The sequence below is a fragment of the Populus alba genome, chromosome 10, assembly GCF_005239225.2.
Source record: "Populus alba chromosome 10, ASM523922v2, whole genome shotgun sequence".
NCBI lineage: Eukaryota > Viridiplantae > Streptophyta > Magnoliopsida > Malpighiales > Salicaceae > Populus > Populus alba.
The window spans coordinates 20591995-20613166 of NC_133293.1; the positions used below are offsets into that span (position 1 = coordinate 20591995).

General features: G+C 35.1%; 3 protein-coding genes and 1 non-coding gene across 4 annotated transcripts; 2 read left to right on the forward strand and 2 right to left on the reverse strand.

Annotated features, from left to right (window-relative positions):
- Positions 1 to 2162: 2162 nt before the first annotated feature.
- Positions 2163 to 3663, forward strand: LOC118059834 (zinc finger protein ZAT5). The gene has a single exon (XM_035072807.2). It carries the CDS (start codon positions 2392 to 2394, stop codon positions 3283 to 3285), a length of 894 nt encoding a protein of 297 aa, XP_034928698.1. The 5' UTR covers positions 2163 to 2391; the 3' UTR covers positions 3286 to 3663.
- A 1223-nt stretch (positions 3664 to 4886) lies between these two features.
- On the reverse strand, positions 4887 to 4960 carry TRNAI-AAU (transfer RNA isoleucine (anticodon AAU)). The gene has a single exon. It is a non-coding gene; the product is annotated as a tRNA-Ile (tRNA).
- Positions 4961 to 10599: 5639 nt separating this feature from the next.
- On the reverse strand, positions 10600 to 12985 carry LOC118059835 (ras-related protein RABC2a). Its single transcript, XM_035072808.2, has 6 exons — positions 12687 to 12985; positions 12281 to 12349; positions 11829 to 11894; positions 11497 to 11615; positions 11200 to 11328; positions 10600 to 11026 (listed from the first exon to the last, which is right to left on the reverse strand). Exons 1-6 carry the CDS (start codon positions 12829 to 12831, stop codon positions 10916 to 10918), a joined length of 639 nt encoding a protein of 212 aa, XP_034928699.1. The 5' UTR covers positions 12832 to 12985; the 3' UTR covers positions 10600 to 10915.
- A 3426-nt stretch (positions 12986 to 16411) lies between these two features.
- Positions 16412 to 20641, forward strand: LOC118059836 (NAC domain containing protein 50). Its single transcript, XM_035072809.2, has 4 exons — positions 16412 to 16899; positions 17307 to 17584; positions 17795 to 17983; positions 19770 to 20641. Exons 1-4 carry the CDS (start codon positions 16644 to 16646, stop codon positions 20367 to 20369), a joined length of 1323 nt encoding a protein of 440 aa, XP_034928700.1. The 5' UTR covers positions 16412 to 16643; the 3' UTR covers positions 20370 to 20641.
- Positions 20642 to 21172: the final 531 nt, after the last annotated feature.

The window sequence follows — 21172 nt, forward strand, 5'->3', positions numbered from 1 at the left end:
TTTTTTTTTGGTTAAAACAAAATTATAGGATGGAAATTAAGTTAATAATAAATTAACATGCATTTTATGATTAAACGAGTTTTTTTTTTTTATCATTAATCAATGAAATTAAGGCACAATCTTTCGTTTCTACATCGGTTTCTTTATTCTAAGGCGCATATATATATATATTAATCAAACTTTACTAATTAACTCAAAAGATAACTTCTTTGTTTGTAATAAAAAATGTCAAAGTTCATTCATATGCAAGCTTTACTTCACTTCGAAACCAGTGTAGCTCTATGTTATCGAATGAAGTGAACTCAATGATTAGATTGTGAAAAAATAAGACAGCTTGAGAGAAGGAGGTTTGTCATTGGATAATGGCCCGTAGATTAATATTGGATGCTTCGAATTAAAAGGGAATTACATGAACAAGACATGAGACAGAACTGATTGTGTGATTATAAAATATATGGAAGAGCCAGCAGCACATGAATTGAATGATTAGAAACAGATTATGTGCTTAATAATGCATCAGATCATGTAGCACTCACTAAGATACTTAATCCAAGTTTTAATTAATTAATGCTTAAGATACCCCCCCCCCCCCCGTATTGTATTGGATAATAAATCTATTTCTTGAATTTCAACACAATCGCAAAAACAGAGAGAGAGAGAGAGAGAGAGAGAGAGGAGGAGGAGGAGGAGTGAGAAATGGAAATCCTCTCCTTTGCTAATTAAGAATATGGTATGGGTTCAAATGCCTTTTTTTTTTTTTTTGTTTTTTACAGAGATCTTCAACACTGGAAATTTCTAAAAGCACTAAAATTGATCTCTTGGTAAAATAATGGCGATAATTTTGAGGGAAACAGCCTGCCCGCCCACCAATGGAATAGTGGAATAATGGAGCACGAGTAGCTAGGTGCTTACTATGGAAGTAAGTAGTGATGGGAAAGAAAAGGCACAAGAAAGGTTGGTCATGCAGCCATGGAAATTATAAGAAAAATAGACAAGAAAGAGGAGCCCCGCAGATTCCGTGGGTTCCAGCCTTGCACTCCAATCATCTCTGAGAGAGAATCTTTGAGGCAAAGTAATGGACTTTGCGTTGCTTTCTCTCCCTTCTCCTCTCGAACACTCTCTCTCTTTATTTATTTATTATATACGCTCCCTTTTCAATCCATATATAGCATATTATACACAAAATCCGATTGCCTGTTTTATATACGCAGCAAGTATATCTCTTCAAGAAGACGTGAAAAATACAAGGCGGAGTTCGGCAGTGGGGTCAAAAAATTTATTGCTTAAAAATTGATTTTTTTATTTAAAATTAATTTTTAAAATATTTTTGTATCATTTTATACATTAATATCTCGTGTATTGATCATAAATTTTGTACGAATTCTTTAATTATTGATTTGATTTCAAAATATTATTAATGGATAAATACCCCCACACACATAATTACTCGAACCGGCATCTCTAAGAAACTTTAATAAACAAATTTCTTACTTAGTTTTATTATAGATGGTTTGTTTAAGAAGTAACTTGTATCTTATAGTCGAAAACTGACTTGAAAATACCTTGATTATTAAATAAATAAATAAAACGTATCTGGACCAACATTTATGCAACAAATTAATTAAGCAAACTGAAACAGGGTTTTGTTGATAATTTCTTTCTTGAAAAAATAAATTCTGTTCAAAATTTATATAAATAAATAGTGAGTTTAATACTTGACAGTAAAGATTAGCACCGAGTCCGCACATACAGATCGGTCTGGTGATGGTGTAAACTAAGAATAGTGTGTGTGTTCATTACAACTCACTATATACGCATGAGTGGAGGTGCGATTTAGCGGCCAAAGAAGGGGTGGATGAGAGCAATATTAGCTAATAATACTGTGCTGCCAAGCAATTATGGGTAATTAATCAAGGTTTTATTTTATTTTTCTTTGGTGTGTTGAAGTGAGTTGGCAAAGTGTGAGAAAGAGAGTTTGAAACGGACTTGACATCAACGAACACCCTCTCCTTACCAACTGTTTTACTGCCTGTTTGTCCCTAATTTTACCATCTTTTCTGTTCCATCTCTTTGTTTCTGGCTCTTGTCTCCTTGTGTTATCCCTCTCCCCCACTCTTTTGGTCTAATTTTTGCAACTCTCACCCTATTTATAACTCGTTGCTATATAGCTTGCAGACTCAACAAGGATTGGGTTCTATATATTTGCCTCAGACTAATTCTCACTTGACTGTTCCATTGGTGTCCTTTTTTACTCCAAAAACTGTCACCTAAAACAAACTTTAATTTTTCTCTCTTGCGCATTGATTCTTTATATACCCTTGACTCTTCTAAACATTAATATCCCATCAATCCTCTTCTCTCTCTCTTTCTCTGATCAGGTGTTGGAGAAAGATGGAAGCTTCAGAGGAGGTCGCAGCCAATGTTGTGAAGGGGAAGAGAACGAAGAGGTTGAGGGTTCAATCACCAATCCCTTATGGTTTGACTGCTAATTCATCAAGCGGAGATGGTGGTACCAGCTGGTCACCAACAAGTTCCATTAATGAATTTCAAGATAGCACTGAAGAAGAAGAGGACATGGCTAATTGCCTTATCCTTCTTGCCAAAGGCCATTCAAGAGATTTCCCAACTCAACAACAACATCGTCAAGACTATGATTCAAGAGGAGGAGGGGCTTACACCACCAAATTCAACAGTAGAAAGTTCCTAGAAACTGCTAATTCGACAGGTTCTGGCAAGGTTGGTTACTATGTTTACGAGTGCAAGACTTGTAACCGGACATTTCCATCTTTTCAAGCATTAGGTGGACATAGGGCTAGTCATAAGAAGCCTAAGGCAACCCACAATGATGAAAGGAAGAAAAATCTTTCACCATCTTCCGACGAAGAAGATGGACATTACAAGAATGTTTCATCTCTTTGTCTTCAACTGAGTGATAACAATGCTAACAGAGGTACGTTTAGCAATCACAATAAAGGCAAGATTCATGAGTGCTCAGTTTGCGGTGCGGAGTTTACATCTGGACAGGCCTTGGGTGGTCATATGAGGCGGCACCGAGGTCCTCTCATGTCTAGTACCACAACCTTGTCATTAACACCATTGGCTATAGAATCTGAGGAGCCCAAGAAAGCAAGAAACGCACTTTCTTTAGATTTGGATCTCAATCTTCCAGCCCCGGAAGATGAGAAATTTGCCTTTGCTTCCAAGCAACAACAACACCAACAGCAGCAGCAGCAAAACACACCTCTTGTCTTCTCCAGCCCGGCTTTGGTGGATTGTCATTACTGAAGAAGGTTATACTTCTCTTTTTCCTGACTTCTTCAGAAGTTTTCTTTTCTTCTTCTATTTGATCAGACATGGCCATTAATTTGATATCGATTTACCAGATAATTTGTTTCTAATTTTTTTTCCTTTGTAAACTTAAAACGATCATAATTAATATAACATTCTTTTAATTCTTTTAACTATCTAGCTTGATCAAATATTGTTATGTAGTGGACTTGAATTATGTGTAAAAGCTAGCAATTTCTGTTCTAAAAAAGACTCTAAGCTAATTCATGAGAAGTGCATGATATGTGGGCATCTTTTCCTTTCTCTTCATCATTGGTTTTTGTTCCTTTTTCGTCAGAGGGAATGTGTTTTTCATGAGAGTGTTTGGCCTGTGTTTTTCACCCCCACCAAAGCCAAAAAGTCTGTTGCTTTGGTTGATTTTCTTCATTGTTTCACATGCAAAAATGCCTCTCTGCTAACTTCTCTTTCTTTCTCATGTTCGGATTACAAAAAATAGAATAAAAACGAAGCATCATAACATCAGAAGAGAGTCAGTAAGGAACTGCACTTCCCATATGAACATTCCACCTCTTGCCCTTTTCCTCTATTAAAATAACAATTTCCTCATAGAAAATGCTCTCCCTAGCTACTTTTCTTGGCTTGGTCCTCACCTTCTTGTTGGTTACTGGCCTACTCTATCCACCTAATCAGTATATGCCACCATTAATTATGAACTGCTTCAAGAACTCAAGTTTAACATGCTCGAAATAGGATTCTAAACCCTTGTATTCTTCTACATTCCAACTTCATGTGCTCTCTCACTACATGGGCGTAAATTTATGAATTAGCACTGCATTTACAATAATAATTAGTTGTTTGAAGCTAATAAGTACATGAATTTCATGGATTTTGTTGCCTAAAAGGCTAGCCGGTTTATGGTTAGTGTAGGTACCAAATTACATCAATTAAAAACAGGCCGATCAACCCATTTAAAAACTTAAGGCATAAGCATGCATCTATTAAGCACAAAGTTGGCGATGATTTCCATTAAGGGTTAATGAAGACGATGATCCTTGTCCATGTATGAAATTTTTGTAAGCATCATTAGCTCTTCTTGAGTAAGAGTGGCTGTCCTGAGAGTTGAGTAGCTGTCGGTCTACCTCAGAGAGAGAGAGAGAGGGATGTGTGATTGTGATGTTGCCAGAGGGGAGGGGGGGGGGTGTCTAGTCGTTTGTGTAGTTAATTAGTGCTAATTTGGGATTGGGTCAATTCTTTGGGGAACTAGCGGTACGCGTGGCCAATTTTCTTGGTTTAATAGGTGGGATTGCAATTAAGTAACGATAGAAATAAGCTTTTCAAATTATTTTTTTTAAAAAAAAAAAAACATAATAACACCAAACATGTGCTAATGCACAATATCAACTACAGTTGATACTCTTGTGTTCACATTCTAACCAGATATTGATGCTACAAATTAATAGGCTATAAAATATGTTTTTCTATTTTATTTTATCTGAGACCCAGAAAGTCTCGAAAGAAAATGCCAACTACAGTTGAAATCAGTGCTCAAACTGACAGCGCGAAAGGGTAAAAGAAAAGGAAAGGCCAAAACAGAATCATGGCCCATGCAGGTTTCGAACCTGCGACCTTCGCGTTATTAGCACGACGCTCTAACCAACTGAGCTAATAGGCCGGTGTGGTTAAATATATGTATTTAAAGTTAGGTAACTTCACATCAGGTGACTTTTAGGATAACCGTAAGAATTAAGTCAAATGTGGTGATTTAATAATTTAGATCACCGTAAAAAAGACAGTTTGGAAACAAAATTAAGAATTATTGTAACAAAAAAACAGCGGATTTGCATTATCACCATAAAAAATAAAAAACAATGAATTTGAATAAAAAGGCAATTGTGCCTATGTTAGTCCTTGAATCTGCCTCACCTTCTTTCACTTCGACGATAATACCCCTTCTTCTCCTACATTCACAATTTCACATATATCAAGAACCTGGCTATTTTTCCTTTTTTAATTAAAAAAAATATTTAATTGTGGGAGACGAATGAAAGACCTGATTAATACTCCCTCAGTTTTTCAAGAAATGCGTTTACCATTGTCATATATAAGTAAAAAAAAAAAAAGAGCAATGCCAGGCTGTCCACACGCAGAATAATGAATTCTCCTACTAAAGTGGCTGCCTCATTTTGGCGTTTCAAGCTGTGATGAGTATCAAAACCTGTTGCTGCCGAGTAAGAGAATAGTGCAGATCACACCATCGTGTATTGATAATGTTTGATATTGTAATAATAGTTGTTTTTTAAAGTGTTTTTTTAATTGAAAATATATTAAAATAATATTTTTTATTTTTAAAATTTTATTTTTAATATTACTAAATCAAAATGATAAAAAAATACTAAAAATAATTAATTTTTTTAAAAAATACCGTGTAACCACAAAAACAAATATGCTAAATAAAAAAGCATTTACATGCAATAGCGAGAGGGAGACAGTTTAGTCAATTACAAAGAGGTATCTCTTGTACAATTATCAACTAATTAGCCCTCCAACTATCTACTAATTCTCAATGTATTCTCCAAACAATAATAGGAAATTGAAATTCAGTTCCTGTAGTATCATATATTTCTTAATTCGATCCCCCGTTTGAAATCAGCACCGTTTTGAACGGAAATATCAAATTCTTTTGGGACCCCATTTGACTTGATAAAGGAACGTTTGATGCTTTAGGGATTAGACCCAAAATAAGGAAAACTTTTAATAAAACAACTTGTGAGTTAGTAATTAATTAATTAGTTTGGGATTAATTTGAAGTTTTCTCATAATATTTATTTTTTCCAGTCATGTGTACCTATAACATCTTTTGTTTAAGTTTTTCCTGCTTTTTAAATAATATATATATCAAGGATAATGGACAATATTTATTTTATACTTGAAATCTTTTATAAGCGAAGATAATTTTTATTTTATAAATCATTATTAATAAAAATACCTTATTTATTCTTGCAATCTTTTATTATATAGAGTCTTATGTTATCATACAAGTAAAAATTTTATTTGTTTTTATATTTACTTCAAATTAATATTTTTTTTAATGATATCATATCATTTTAATACATTAATATCAAAAATAATTTTTAAAAAATAAAAAAAATATTATTTTAATATATTTTTAAATAAAAATATTTTAAAAACAATCATAACTCTTCCAAAATATCCATAAAAAGAGGTTTATATGGGGTGGTCTCTCCTCGGCGGGATTGGGGTCGGCGTCATAGACTCCAGGCCCATATGTCAGCATTAAAGGAGTATCCCTTTGCGAGTACGACACTTGTTGATTGTGTAGCAAGGCAAATCGTGAGCTGTTGGTACAGTGGGGATAAATGTTTGTTTCGGTGTCACATTCAAGGTTCCTTGAGAATTAGGACTAGCAGCCCCTCTAGTAGTGATAGTCTGGATTCACATAAAAAAAATATGCAAATTCTAGGAATTTACTTGATGGGCCTGGCTTGATTGGTGGAGAATTGCATATCAAATGGGCCAGGTCCACTTGGCAGAGGCCCAGTATCCATTTCGCTGGAGTTGAGATAAGGCAACACTCCCATGCCCCCAAGATTGCTAAATGCAGCCGCATTAACCATTTTTGGCGTTGCCACAATGTCATTTGGTCAAAAGCTGTAACAAGAACCGAGTAGGATTGGCCACCATGCACATCAAAGGAAGTCCACCATGATTTGTATGATCCTTTACTTTCAACCACCACCTCCTCCTCCTCATGATTTTTAATCCTTGAAATTGAAACTCCATTGGTTCCTTACGTCGAATATTTTAAATTAATATATCTTTTTCTGCAAAATTTTATTGTGTCCCAATTAATTTATAGTAATTAAGCCAAATGGACCTCCTTAACCTTCTATTTCATTACCTTGAGCGATCCTGAAGGATCCATAAAATTTTGCAGAAGGGTTCGAACATGGGCCTTTGTCGTTCATTAACATCCAGTCAGGGATTGTGGGTGACATTATTAATTACACATAAGATTAATGATATTTATTCTAAATTATTCCTCACATATATTTGTGAATATTATCAATATTGATGTTATTCGAGATAGATATGTTGGGATATATAAAATTACTCTAGCTAAAAGAATTCCAACAAAACGGTGTAGTACCTAATTTATGTGATGGGGTAAATTACCTTGCGACTTTGTGAATTCCAGTCACCAATGAGAAGGTCAAATTCATCTTCTGGTTTAGGGAAAGGTGCGCTAAGAACTTCACGATTGTTAACTCTGATGGGACTAAATCCTCCACCAGCTTTCTGGTAATTGATGGATAGAAAAGTAAGAAAAAGTTTCAATTTGGTCCCTGACTTGGAACACGTAAGTTCAATTTGAACCAGGCACAATTGGAGAGTTTGTGCCGTCCACTGCATCTCACCATGAGTTCAATCTCTGTTGCATCCCATTCCTGCACCATCAAAATCAAAAGAAAGCCTTGATAAGCATTGCCAATACCATGTAAATAAAATTGGCTATGGTGGAGTGTTGGAGAATTTTCTATTGATGGATCATGTGATATAGACCCCAGTCACTATCCAATTGCTTTGATTTAAATTTTCTAGAAGCCAGAATAAATGTGACATGTGATGTACTAATATCCAGAATATTTGTGTAACAAGTTATTTAATTTGTTAATAATAGTTAATTAAGATATTCAAGGGAGTGGTTTTCTTCAACTTAGCTCAAGAAGCACCAAATCAATGGTAAAAACCTAAGTATTGCAAAAACAGTCTTAATTGGAGGATTTGAAGATTCTTTGATGATAAAATCAATAATTTTATAGAAAAGATAATAAATAACTTCAAATAACCTTAAACTTTAAGAACAAGTAATGTTCATTCTTGTATTTTATGATGATTAATGCTTTGAAATATATGAAAGCTATATGATAGTTTATTCAACTCATAAAACTTTTAGTTTAAATGATTGTTTGGGATCTAACATATTGTATTGGATTCAATTGATTGTTGAACTTAAGTATTTTAGGTCTGATTCATGTTTTATTGGGTTCACTTGATAACTAAACCCAACTTTATTGGATCTAGCATCCTGTCAAGCTCAAGTTTTCTCGAGTTCACCAGACAGCTCAACCAAAGTATGTTAGGTTTAGTCTCACAAGACCTATATTTCCTTGGGTTCAATAGGCAGTTGAACCCAGATATGTTGGGTCTGGTGAGCGACTAAACCTAGGTATGTTGGGTCCAGCGTTTCGTGCTGACCCATGTGTTTTTAGGTTCAACAAACAATTGAACTCAAGTTTATTAGGTTTGGCATCCCGCTAGGCTCGAGTTTTCTTAGGTTCGATGGACGGCTAAACTCAAACATGTTGGATTTGATATTTTATCAGGTATGTGTTTCTTTAGATTCAGCTAACGACTGAATCTAAATTTATTATTTCTATCTTACCATTAGACCCAAGTTTCATTGAGTTTGGTTGATTGTCAAACCCAAGTGTTTTAAGTTCGATAATGCCAAACCCATGTCATGTTGGGTTCAATTGATTGTAGAACGCAAACATGGTGGGTCTGACATTTTACTAGGTTTGTATTGTTGTGGGGTTCAATTGTCAATTGAACTTAAATATATTGAGTATGATATATTATCAAATCTAATTTATATTACTAAATATTCTAATTATTTCAAATCTGACTCATTTTAAGAACATTTTGTTCCTGACTATATTAATTCTAAAATATATATACCTAAGACAACTATTTTACCAGGTTAATTTAAAAAGAAGATAAGTTCCAGTTATTATTATGTGGATGCTGAATTTTGATAGTTGTGTCGATTGAAACATACCATTCTTGAAATTTTTCTTCACTTTTGGCTACCTTGACAACGAGTATGAAAATAGCCACCAAAAAAAGTTGACCCAGAATTTCATTGCTCAAGACGTTGTTTTTTTTTCACTGGAGGTTCGTTACAGGAAGAGAAATAATTCGGAGGAGGCAAATGTCCACGTATTTATATGCATTAGTGGAGACAAACTTTGGAGTAAAACCATGCAGGCCTTGATTTTTTCAGCACAATGCTTCCTCTTGTAAGTTATCGAAGCAAATACTAATGTCTTATATGTGAAAATTAAATTAAGTTACATTGGTTATTGTTTTGGAAATGAAAGAGATAGAAACATTGAAATAAAAAAGATACGTTTTTTTATACTTTTTATTTTAAAAATACAAAAAATATTCAAAAACCATTTTAAATACATCTTTATTTTATGGTTTTTTTTTTATCTTAGTTTAATAGTTTTGATATGCTATATAAAAAATAAAATAAAAAATTAATATATTTACAAATAAAAAATATTCTTAAAAAAAACATTGCCTGTAATACCAAAAACACATTCAGCGACAACCTGACACCCGTAAAATAAGTAAATGGAGCAGTCTCCACGTGCACTAGGAAGCCGGGCAGCCTCCTCCCAGTGCACAAAACATCAGGACAGCGTTGATTCCTTTTGCCTTAAATCTGCCAAACTATGTGCTAGCTGTTTAATTTCTGTCTATTGTGTTATATCCCAAAACTTTTCCTGAATTGTTAGTTTGCAAAATAAAAATAATCTATAAAAATAATCAATTTATATGTATATTTTATGTTTAGGAGCAGATGTAATTTAATTCAATATTTATATAATGTTTTTTAAAAGTGTTTTTTAATTGAAAATATATTAAAATAATATTTTTAGATTTTTTTTATTTTAACCTAATACATTAAAATTATCACAAAAATATATATAAAAAATAGTGATATGATGTTTTTAAAATGAAAAATAATTTGAAAAATCACGTGCATATTAGACAAAATCATTAGACACTTTACATACCTGACACACTTTAGAGAGAGAGAATACCTTTACCTCCTGAACTGTCCGACTAGCTAGCAGTACTCCGGGAAGTTTTTTCCTATGAGAGTCCCAGTTGGAAAGATTCAGCAGAATTCTGAGATTTTTAAATTTCAAATCAGCAATCATTTTCAAATTCTCATCCTTCAAGTTTTCTCATGTGTAACTTGAGGTGCAAACAGCTGTGGGATGTTTAAGAGGGCTGGTCAACCAATCATTCACCAGAACACTCAGCTTCCAAATATTCTGGACTGCTAAAGAATTAAATTATTTCAAGCTCTTTTTCTTTGAGCTAGTGCGAAAGCTGGATTGCTCATGGTTTGGTATGGCCGACAGGACATTCTGCTGGGTGTTATTATCCTGCTCTAAGTGCTCGACACTGAAATGATTGTGGTGTTCCCTCCACTGAGAAAACTTCATCACTTTTAAAAGAATCAATCAAAACCACTTTCCATGAAAATATACTATACAAGTGCTTCCAATTTTAACAACGTTCTTATTTTCTGCCCTCAGCTGTGTGTAAGCATCTACTTTTCTCTGCGTGATGCACAATACAGCACTCAACTTCCCAAAATTTTAGAGGTTACAGCGGAAGCAGTAAAGATGACCATAAGAATAGATCTCTAAGAAGAACATGAAATCGTTGACAGAGAATGAAGGAGATCCGGCCACCTAATTGCTCTTGGCACAGATTTTGAGTCGGAATATTACAGGCAGTTTAATTAGGAGCAGCAACCGCCGCCACGAGGTGCCTGGTATACTTGTTTCTCTTTCAAAATCTGTTGTCTCACCACTACTGAACCATTTTCCAATAAACTAGGAACCTCCGATATCTGTAAAGCAGTAGAAATGTTCAGAATTTGCACTAGATATTAAACAATGAGAACTACTTTTAGCTCTCAATTCTTTCATTAGATTTACTGCCATTAGCTTTTAGAACATATTGCAGATTCAGAGCACAGTAAAGAAAAAAGATAAAAGGGCATTTTCTTCGATAGAAATGTACCTTTAATGTGAGTTCTTTGAAACATTGCAGGACATTTTCCCTGGTTTTAGCACTACATTCAAGAAATGAACATTTATGCTCCTGTGCAAGAGCCATCCCTTCTTCTCTACTTACAACTCTTTCACTATCCTGAAAGCATTGCATCATTGAGACAATGTGCCCATTAAAAGCACAAAACTTGAAGACAGAAGGTCTCTAACATGAAATGGAGGAATATAATCGACGGGCTCTTAATATATTTAATGCGCATGTATGCATGTGTCAAAGTAGGAAAAGATAGGAAGTATTTCAGCTTACCCTATCAACTTTATTTCCAACAAGTATTTTGATACACTTCTGATTAGTGTAGAGCTCCACCTCCTCTGCCCATATATCTGACAAATTTTCGAAGGTTTCCCGTCGCGTCACATCATAAACTAAAACGAAATCAAAGCACAAACTAATCAGGATTTTATACATATGTATATCGCAAGGGAAAAAGCAAACTGATTTTAACTAATTTAGGTTGTTTCACTTAACCAATAATGATCAAAACTCAGGTAAATGAGGAGAGTTCAACTCAAGGATTAACAAAATAGGATAACTTTAACTACATAAACTATGTAGTGATGCTTAGACAATTGCCATACCAAGGATTATTCCATGTGCCCCCCTATAGTAAGAGCTTGTTAATGTTCCAAACCTCTCCTGCCCAGCTGCAATGCAACAGAATTCATTATTCATTCTATACCTCTGCAGGAAAGAAACACCTGCTGAATCCAATCTGACACTTTATAAAGGGAATAGAGTTTAATTCAAATAAATAGTTGGCCCTTGGCAGCTTTGATCTTATCGGAACCATGTCAAATTTTTCTTCAGGTCTGAAAGGAGTGTGGATTGGTACAGTTGATTAGGACAACATCATGCACTGGATTTATGCTATCCAGAAATCTATCTAAAGGGGAAAGGGTTTGTTTGATCTCTTCATATTAAGTGGCCGTTCGGATCCCATAAAAGCAAATGTTTCCCCAAGTTCAATCAATCGGGGATGGAGGTTTGGAGGGCAGAATTCAGAGCATGAGAGCCATTTTCCTCTAATTACCTGTGTCCCAGATTGTTAACTTCAATCTTTTCCCACCAAGAGTGAGCACCTTGATTTTAAAATCCACACCTGCACATTTTTGAAGCCTTCCCCTTTAGAACACTATACATTTCAGAGCTAGTCAAAATTATTGAAGAAGAAAGACACGAGCAAGGCTAATGATTTAATCCACTTGTATATACCCTGAATTCCTGATCAGATTCTAGATAGATGCACAAGTATGGCTCTCACAATAAATTCCAGTTACAAAATTTACAAAATCAAAACAATCTCACCAAATTTGCCACTGAAAATCTACTGTCAAATCTCCTTACATGCAATTAAAAGACAGCTAGAAGTTGCAGCCAATACCTATCTGCAAATTTTCCGCTAAAAGAAGAGAAAGGAGAACATTAAATGACAGTACCGATAGTAGGAGAGAGGTCTCGAACAGAGTTGGAGATGAAACTTAAGAGAAGACTACTCTTGCCAACTCCAGAATCCCCAATCAACAGAATCTTAAATGAATAATCATAACTGTTATTCCATCCTTTAGAAAAAGAGCCCTCCATTTTTTCTTTAATTCTTTGCAACCTAAACTAGATACAGGTAGTTTCTAAATGAAAACAAGAAATAACTGTACGAAGAGGTTAGAGATTTGAAGAGCAAGAAAGCATAAAACGAAATGGGAAATTTCCTGAGGTAGAAGGAGACATGAAAGGTGGGGTTGGCAGGTCGTGATTTCTGTTGGTTGATGATGATTTATTATAAAGTAAGATTAATAGTTTAATCTTCGAGACAAATGTCTTCTTTGTTTGAATTTGAACTTCTTTGATTTTGATAGCTGCACGCGCCATTGCAGGCCTCTTGGACTTGCAAATATTATGTATTAAGGATTTTGGCCACTAATTAATCTGTATCCTTGTAATTAACTCTGTTGATTGCTTTTAACTCCTCTTTCTAATTAATTTAATTAATGACGATTAAGTAAAAAGAAAAAGAAAAATTCTCCTATCTATATTCTGCTGTAGTCGATTCTGACTACGTACCTATGTCGACGTAGTACGTCCAAGGTTTTTTTTTACCATGCACAGGTTTAGCTTTAGACCATTTCTACATAAAGATATATTAATTAGTAATTAAGATAATCCAATTAAATTCTTTGAATTAACACACCGGTTCATTATTGCAAAATCAATTGTATTTTATTTTGGAATTAAATTAGTTCCAGTTTTTCTCTCCTTTTCTTTTTAATTTTGAACCAACAAATTAGCATTTCTCCCATGTCTACATATCTTGTCCTCACCAATAAGCACAAAACTTGTCATGAAGAAATTCTTACATGTTGATTTATTATACTAAAATAGTTTTATTTGATTTATATGCTATTCAAAAGATTTTTAATGATAAAAAATATAATGCTATTATTTTAAAGTGATTTATTTTAAACAAAGTAATTTGAATCATGGGTCAGGTTTGATGATATTAATATTTTTATTTATTATTTGTTTGGTAAAGTAAATATCCAACAAAATTACTCATTCTTATCGGTTGAGGTCAATATCCATAATTTTCATATTAAATTGTAATCACTGTAGGTTGAAGCTTTCTTCTTCACTTGGTAAAAGCCAACCTCTTTTTCACGTAACAAAATAATTAATAAAATGACAATAGCAAATAGCTATGGATGAAAAAAGTACAAATATAAATGTTACATTACTTATCCTAATTACTAGCTATCATTCTATTGAAAAAAAATCATTTAGTAAATGGTTTAATAGTAAAAATTTAGGACCAAGAAATTTATACTCCCTGTGATCTTAGATTCGAATCTTAAGATTGCTAATATTAATAACCACTAGAAATTTATCTAGATATTAACTTTAAAATCTATAAAGATTAGTTAAAATACATATAAAATAACCTAAATATCTTATGTGAATAAAAAGAAAAAAAAAATACAAGAGGTTAATGAATGAACACTTTGAGTAAAAAAAAAAGCCACCGACCCTTCTACCAATATGATCACGCACAACTCCACAATATGTGGTTTTCTGCTCCTTCTATATTTATTAGCCATTAATTAATGTATTTCAAAGCCTTAGTCCATTCTCTAGAATTCAGTGTCGGAATAAAACCCATGATATAAAAAAGAAAAGAAATAAAATAAATAAATAAAACCAATGATAGCATTAGGCATTGCTTAATAGCTATGAAGTGAGGAACACACAAAAAAACCCATGTTCTTGAAATGGCTCAAGAGTTGGTGATGGGCCAAATTTGCTTGAGCCCTAGTCCTCATTCAAATTCAAAAAGACAACGGTTTGTTTGGTACTTTGACCAAGAAACGGCCAAAATTAACCACACCCACGTAAGTATCTCGGCATGCACAGTTACAAGTTACAGTGTCAACTGTCTAGCAGGCAAAAGTTACCCTCTTCAATCATCGGAGCTCGAGCCAGACCAGAAGACAGAAGACATAGCGCTAAAAATCAAACCAAAGCTACTACTTCTATATTAAAATCTTGGACAGAACGCCCTGCCCGTGAGGCCACATCAGTCTTGAAAAAGCGCTTTATTAGTTGAGCCCAGCCGATTTTGCTGCCTCAAAAGCTGAAGCACAGTAGACCACCGGGCACGACCATGAACCCATCTGGTCAAACCTTCAACTCCACGTCGTTGGTTGATGATGGAGGAGCCTGTGCAAGCAAGGGTTAGCTAAGTCATCCTCCGGGTTCATCCTTGATAATACTGTGTACAAAAACTTGGTTAGGTCCCACGAGCCATTACTTGCCTTAGTGGGCAAGTATCTAATCAAGACGTAATTTTTACCCTTGTTAGGGCATTTGTTGTGTCAGAATAGGATGCTCTGTCCAATAAAATATTTTTCTGTCTATTTTTACTTTTCAAGTAGTAATAAAAAGGGGGTAATTTTTTGGCTGTTTATTCGTTTCACCTTGTTTTTTTTTTTTAATCTTAGGTTTTGCCCTCTACTTCCTCTTTCTTACACCACGCTCCAGAGGTTTCCAGCTACATATTCATGGGCAGGTTTCCAAGATACTTGCCGAGCTGGTGATGGCTGTTTTTACTGTTTTAAGATTGAGGATTTTACAAGTTATTGAATCGTTAGGGTTGTTGGGGTTAATTTGTTTTTGGTAATGATAAATGAAATTCCATAACATTATAGTGAAATTGGAAACAATGGCGATTCTCCCATCACCTCCGAAGCCCCGTTGCCATCTTGCATCTGCTGTGTATAGTTTTAGTCTTGCCTGGGGAATTTAGGTTTTGTTTGGGAGCGTGACAAATCCTGTGGATAGCCACATTCTCGAACAAGTTATTAATCTCACACAAATTAATAGTACATAATTTCATGTTAAATATTTACCTGTCGTAATTAACCATGAAAATACTTTTCGTGCAAATAGAATAATTATAATAATTAATATATTTTCATACCCGACTGACTTTTTATGTAATTGTAATAACTTGGTATGATATCAAGTAATCTTAATTGTTTTAAATTTAATATGTTTATTGTTATTTTTACAGTCTAAATAACATTGTTTGGTAATAATAACTATGACTATTAATTTTAATTTATATGTTTACATAATATAAATACATGGAGATTTTCTAGGACTCGGTGCAATGTAAATTAAGAGTCCCTCAAAACATCAAAACAACAGCGCCATTTTATTTCGAAATTAATTTATTCAGAAGCATTTTTCTAATCTAGATAACTTTTAATTATATAGTTGCATCGACCAGGTACGATATTGTCAAATATTCTTATTTATTTCAAGATTGATTTGCTTACGTATATTATTACTAATTAAATATTTTTCATATCATTATAACAACTCGTCAGATAACCTTATTTATTTTAAAACCATATAATTACAGTTATTTTTGCAACTTTAAATAATTTTTACCAGCCATGTCGAATAACGTTATTTAGCCATAAAACAAGATTCACTTTATTTACCTACCATATATTTATCCACCCCTCATGTTGCCCCTGATCCAAGCCATATACGTGACCCTCAACAAACAAACATCCCCCAATTGAACCAACCAGAATGTATTCCATTGCAATTGCCATCAAATTGCTAGACAGTTCTTTTTCCTCCTCCTAAGTTCTAACATAACATATGTTACATATGTCTTGTCTACATATTCAACAGTAAACATTAAACCCCTCAAAAAATCAAAGGTCATAAATTATTGCCCACAAAAAGAACCTAAATTGCTTGCAATCGAAGGCACTACCCTTAACTTGCCAGTTTCTTCCCCATCAATCAAGAAACCTTATCTCCACTCCCAAAAAAACCCTAGCCTCCTTTTCCACCCTTTCCCCTTTCCCAAACAACCATAGCCCATCATGGGTCCTGAAACTTCCTCGCAAGAACAGCAATTACGACTAGCACTGACAACCCCAGCACCACCAGCTCCAGCACCGGCAAAAACGACACCAGTCAGCACTAAAACGACAGCGTTAGCTCCTGGGTTTCGATTCCACCCAACAGATGAAGAACTCGTTATCTATTACTTGAAACGGAAGGTTTCCAATAAACCTTTCCGTTTTAATGCTATTTCTGAGGTCGATATTTACAAAAACGAACCTTGGGACCTTGCAGGTAATTACTTCTTCTTCTTGTTCTTTTTCATGTCTAATTGTTTTCTTGTTTATTTTTGTGATTTTTTGCTGTTTCTTCTGTTTTAAGGCATTACAATTGATTTTGATTTTTATTTTTTTGTCCCAATTTTTAGATTTCGTACTACAGGTAGTGTTTATAGGATTACATATTTACTGGGCTGTTGCTGTTTTTAGTCTGTAATAACCATGTCTGGCTATTATCTCTAATGGATTGCTGGTGAATTGAGGCTTTTTTTAATTGATTTTCTTTTTGGATGATACAGTTCTTTGTTGGGCTGTAAGTGGTTTGTTCTTGTTTTATTTTACGTTTGTTAGATTGGGTTCTTTGCTTGGTATTAATCTATTCGCATGGTGTTCTTACTGGGTTTCAATTATGCTGGTCTGTAGATAAGTCAAGGTTGAAAAGCAGAGACCAAGAATGGTACTTTTTCAGTCCACTGGACAAGAAATATGGGAATGGAGCAAGAATGAATAGGGCGACAGGCAAAGGATACTGGAAAGCTACTGGAAAGGACCGGGAGATTCGGCGAGAGTGTCAACTCCTTGCAATGAAGAAAACTCTTGTGTTTCATAGTGGGCGTGCACCAGGTGGGCTGCGCACCAACTGGGTTATGCACGAGTACCGGCTTATTGATGAAGAATTGGAAAGAACCGGAGCTATGCAGGTCAGGCTGTAATAGTATTGTTGTTCGTGGTCTTAGCAATGTGGATTTCTATATGGTTGCCTTGATAATTTAGGAAATGAAAAGGAAAATAGCTATTTTGGTTTGACAATAGAAGGAGCTCAACCAAAAGTAATTGTGGAGCGGTTGAGGAAGTGGAAGATTTTCCATTGTTATGCTGTTCTGATTTTGTTTGTTTTGTTTTCTGTGAAGATCGACTCATATGTTCTCTGTAGAGTGTTCCACAAGAACAATATAGGACCACCAACTGGGAACCGCTATGCCCCTTTCATCGAGGAGGAGTGGGATGATCGTGGAGCAGCTCTCATTCCAGGAGAAGATGCTGCTGATGAGGTGGTGGTTACTTATGATACTGGTGGTGAAATGCACCGTACCGAGCAGGTCTGTGCTTTTTCTTCCATGTTGAAGCATTCCAACTTTTAGAGATGCTTACTGCTGTTGTAGTATGATGCTGGACTATTGATAACTGTTAGGGGTGCTTAGTTTTGTTGTTCTATGATGTTGAAGTCTTGCTTAGTGTCCTTAACACTGGAGTATTACTTTTGGATATTAAAAAGAGCTATTGGTTATAATAAACTGCTACCTTGCTAATGTTTGAATTGAAGGTCTGAAAGCACTGCAGAACCTCTTTCTTTTTTAGAATACGTAGTTTAAGTCTGACACCTATAGATTGGAAAGGTAATGGATTCTCTTTTAGTTCCAAGAATGGTTGTGGGAGTTTGACATTGGAAATGTAGTTAAAAGTTGTTACTGAATTTGAGATCAGAACTGTTTTTCATGATTGTTTGTCTATTGGAAGAATGGTTGGCAGATTGATGCTTTATGACAAGGAGGTGCATATCAAACAGATGTTGTTTGGAAGATTAACTGGAAGCAAGCACTGAGGGTTGCTTGAAGAAGTTGACTTTTATGGAATGAAGAATGTGCATGATCATGATTGCTTATTACTTCAACTATATAAGAGAGCAGGTCCTTGGGGAGGCTGTAAAAAAACTCACTTGGTCAATGTGACTGCTACTTAGATCAGTGACTCGTATTATTGACCAGAGTTTCATCTTGCAATGGGTTGTGTTGATGAAAACATGGTTTCGATGCTGTAGCTTTTGTATTAATTTAGCTGCAATATCAAGATTAGTTCATGAATGTGCAGTTGCATGACAAAAATTACATATATGATTTTTGTTTGGTGATGTGGTGCTGGTGGGTGTGTTTGGGTTGAAAAACATCAATTTTTGATGGTTTTTATAGGGTACTTTTCAATGGTTTTGACATCTTCATATCAAAACCATCCACAAGCCACCTAAAAAGCATCAATTTGATGCCTTTTCTGTCCCCATGCACCTTAAAAAACACTTTCAAATGCAACTGCTTCACCAAACAGTAAAATATTTTCAAATTGCTAAAGTACGAGGAACAGTGCCAATTAAAGCATTTTCTTTCCTTGAAAGCTAGCCCAAACTATTCCTTACAGTTACCTAAACTATCAAATATAAAACATTTAATGGACTAGATAATAGTGCATTCATTAGATGGATTGATCAAGTGGTAAGAATACAAATGCATATTTTGCTGTCATAGTTAAACGTAACATGGAGAAAACAAGGATAAAGAGTAGCGTTCTTCAGTGGGATCAGGTGTAAACAAAAGGGCATTTGCTGTCAGATTGCTGAAATGGGTTTTTGCATGCATGGATCATGATCTTGCAACTCTACTCAAGTCTCTTGACATTTCCTTGAAAAGTTCTCAAGCAAACTGATCAAGCTTTACTTTGTATCCTGTCTGGTTATTCTTTTAGTTGACCTCCTTGATATATCATTTGGAGACCAGAACCAGGTATCAGGTTTTGTATGAAGTTCTGGTGAACCAATTCGAGCTTGAAAATTTGCTGCATGCCCTACCTTGGTGTTGAGGTTTTGGGTTGCAAATAATGAACTGAAAAGTGATTCTACTTGTAGAAATTTAATCGTTTAAGCTTCAAGTGTGTTGGGATGCCTTGTAAAATAGGGATGACCAATTCAGAATTTTAGTCACCTATTGTAGACATGCGTGTTACTGTAATGATGTAAAAGTACACATCTATAGTAGTCAGCATGGAATTTCTTGAAATTTAATTTTGTATTTCAAGCAGCAACATTTTGCTATAAATAGTGTTACTTGTTTGTTGCAGGATAGTCATTCCATCAATAAAAGTCCTCTTGGTATTACCGAAGTTCCGGGGGACTCTCAAAATGCCTTACCTGTGTGTAAGACTGAAAGTGTGGAGGATTGTCCTCCACTGTGTGTGCTAAATACAGAAGCACCCTTAACTCTTCTCCAGTATAAAAGAAGAAAGCACAATAATGAGACTGGGTCTAACCGTTCAAATGCTTCAGAGAACTCAACAAGGACAAGTCAGGATCCTTGCTCATCCACAACAACAACAGCTGCAACAACATCAGCAGAAATGATGATGGCAACAACTTCAGCAACAACAACGGCAATATCTGCTTTGCTAGAATTTTCTCTGATGGAACCTCTGGAACCCAAAGAAAATCCTCGTGTTCCCCCACCTGCACTAGATGCTGCTAGTCTTGATTCATCAATGTCTCCTAGTTGCAGGAAGTTTATCAATGATTTGCAGAGTGAGATCCACAAGATTTCTGTTGAGAGAGAGACATTGAAGCTTGAAATGATGAGTGCTCACGCCATGATTAACATTCTCCAGTCTCGAGTTGACTTTCTCAACAAGGAAAATGAGGATTTGAAAAGGAGTGTCCACGCCAAGTGAAATCCAGTCAATCCTGAATCAGTTTCCCAAACAAGGGAAACTAGTCTGTGACCCGTGCCAGTGTAATCACACTGTTTGTATGTAATAAGAATCAAAGACACTGCCGCCGCCGCCTCCTCTTCCCTTCTAGTCGGATAAATTGCAATATGTAAAATTAGGATTTTATTGTTGTCTTTCAGTTTAGTCTTTCGTTGTAAGAGAAGTAAGCTGGTGGATTTTGTTTCTTTGTACTTCTGCAGTGGATAAAATGAATTGCATTGTTCGTAGTTGAATATCCTGCCCCATGTCAATTGATCAGAATTCTGAAATTTATGCTGTCCTCAAGAACTCAGTCCTGTCAGGAGGATCATTTGCCTGCCTGCCAGCCGTTAGTTGCTCATTTCTTTTTTCTACAGGCTAGTTAAAATCAATTTCTAAAATAGAGAATCAGTAAGTGTATAGCAATCTCCCACGCAAAGGGGTCGGATTAGGATTGCTTCAACTAATTTGAGATGGAGCCTTCTTTTCTCTCTCTTTAATCTCCATTGATTTGCATATATTGCAATTAGATCTTCTCCAGTGTTTTCAGCAATGCAAATATGCAATGGTAAGTCGCTTATCAGTCTTTTCTGTTGGTTGGTGGAGCTTCTACCTAGAGATTGAAGGGTGCAGCTTAGAAAGACATGCCCAGCTGTTTACACGCAGTGAGGGAAGCACTGGTCCTGGTTTTCATACCAGCACGGGTTGGTCTTTTGTTTTTCTGGCCTGTGGCCCTCTTAATTACCTAAAAAATTGTAAGTTATTCCTATTTAATTAGAGACAAT